The 866-nt window shown below is 63.6% G+C and overlaps 1 protein-coding gene across 1 annotated transcript in view; it reads right to left on the bottom strand.

The window, feature by feature from the left end:
- The window catches only part of CLTB (clathrin, light chain B), a gene marked incomplete at its 5' end in the record, with an annotated part of 3,384 nt that overhangs the window by 1,420 nt on the left and 1,098 nt on the right, over positions 1-866 (bottom strand). The window contains 2 exons of the mRNA XM_010138554.1: positions 3-42; positions 341-458. Coding sequence (XP_010136856.1) covers positions 3-42; positions 341-458 — 158 coding nt within the window. The remainder of the gene's footprint in view (positions 1-2; positions 43-340; positions 459-866) is intronic.

The raw sequence follows: 866 nt of genomic DNA, 5'->3' as shown, positions 1-866 counted from the left end.
CCTTCTCACGCAATTCCTGCTCAGTCACCTTCGATGCTGCATCTATGGCCAGAGCGAGACAGACCCCATCAGCCAGACTGGCACCCGCTGGGTCTCCCGGGTAGCCCCCCAGCAAGCAGGACAGCTGCAGCCCCCCAGCCTGTCCCCAGTCCCCACAAGTCTGTCTGAAAGGCATCGCTGCCCCAAGGACAGCAGATCTTTGGCAGGGGCACCCAGAGCTTGGGGCAGGAGACACCTCTCTGGGAAACAGCAGGGTCACCACCAGGCCAGGGACCCCAGGGCCCCAACTGCCACGTCACAAGATGCTCCGACCATGGCCACGCATGGCCTTCGGTCTCACCCAGCTCCTCCAGGCGCTTCTTCTGCTCCTCTCTCCACTTGCGGATGCTCTCAGGTTCCTGGGTCAGCCGGTCGGCCTTGGCTATGGCTGCGTAGGCATCCGTGGGGCCGTTGGACTCCTGCAGGACACAAGCACCTCACCATCAGCACCAGCTCTTCCCGCAGCCCAAGCACCTTGCAGGGTTGGCAGCAGGGCAGGACTCCTCACTCCCAGCACTCAGACAATCCAAGACAGTAACTAGGGAGGGTGACAGCCTGGGACATCCAGGACTGTCCCCAAAGCACCGCTCCAGCTGCTCTCCCAGCTCCCAGCCCCAGGCCTTGTCGCCCAGAAAGCAATCCCCTCCTTGACCTGCTGCTTGCTACCCGCACAGCTCTCGTATCCTCTGGGCAGCCCCACCGCAGAGGGCAGCCAGCAGCTTCGCGATGTGCTCCCCACCAGCACCTTCCCTGGCCCTGACTGGGCCGAGGCAGCCTCAGGACTGAGCATCCTTTACAGGCTCCGGCACCAACACCACCCGGAGAGC

The sequence above is a fragment of the Buceros rhinoceros genome, unplaced genomic scaffold (assembly GCF_000710305.1).
Source record: "Buceros rhinoceros silvestris isolate BGI_N320 unplaced genomic scaffold, ASM71030v1 scaffold23826, whole genome shotgun sequence".
Lineage (NCBI taxonomy): Eukaryota > Metazoa > Chordata > Aves > Bucerotiformes > Bucerotidae > Buceros > Buceros rhinoceros.
This window is presented reverse-complemented; position numbering and strand designations above follow the sequence as displayed.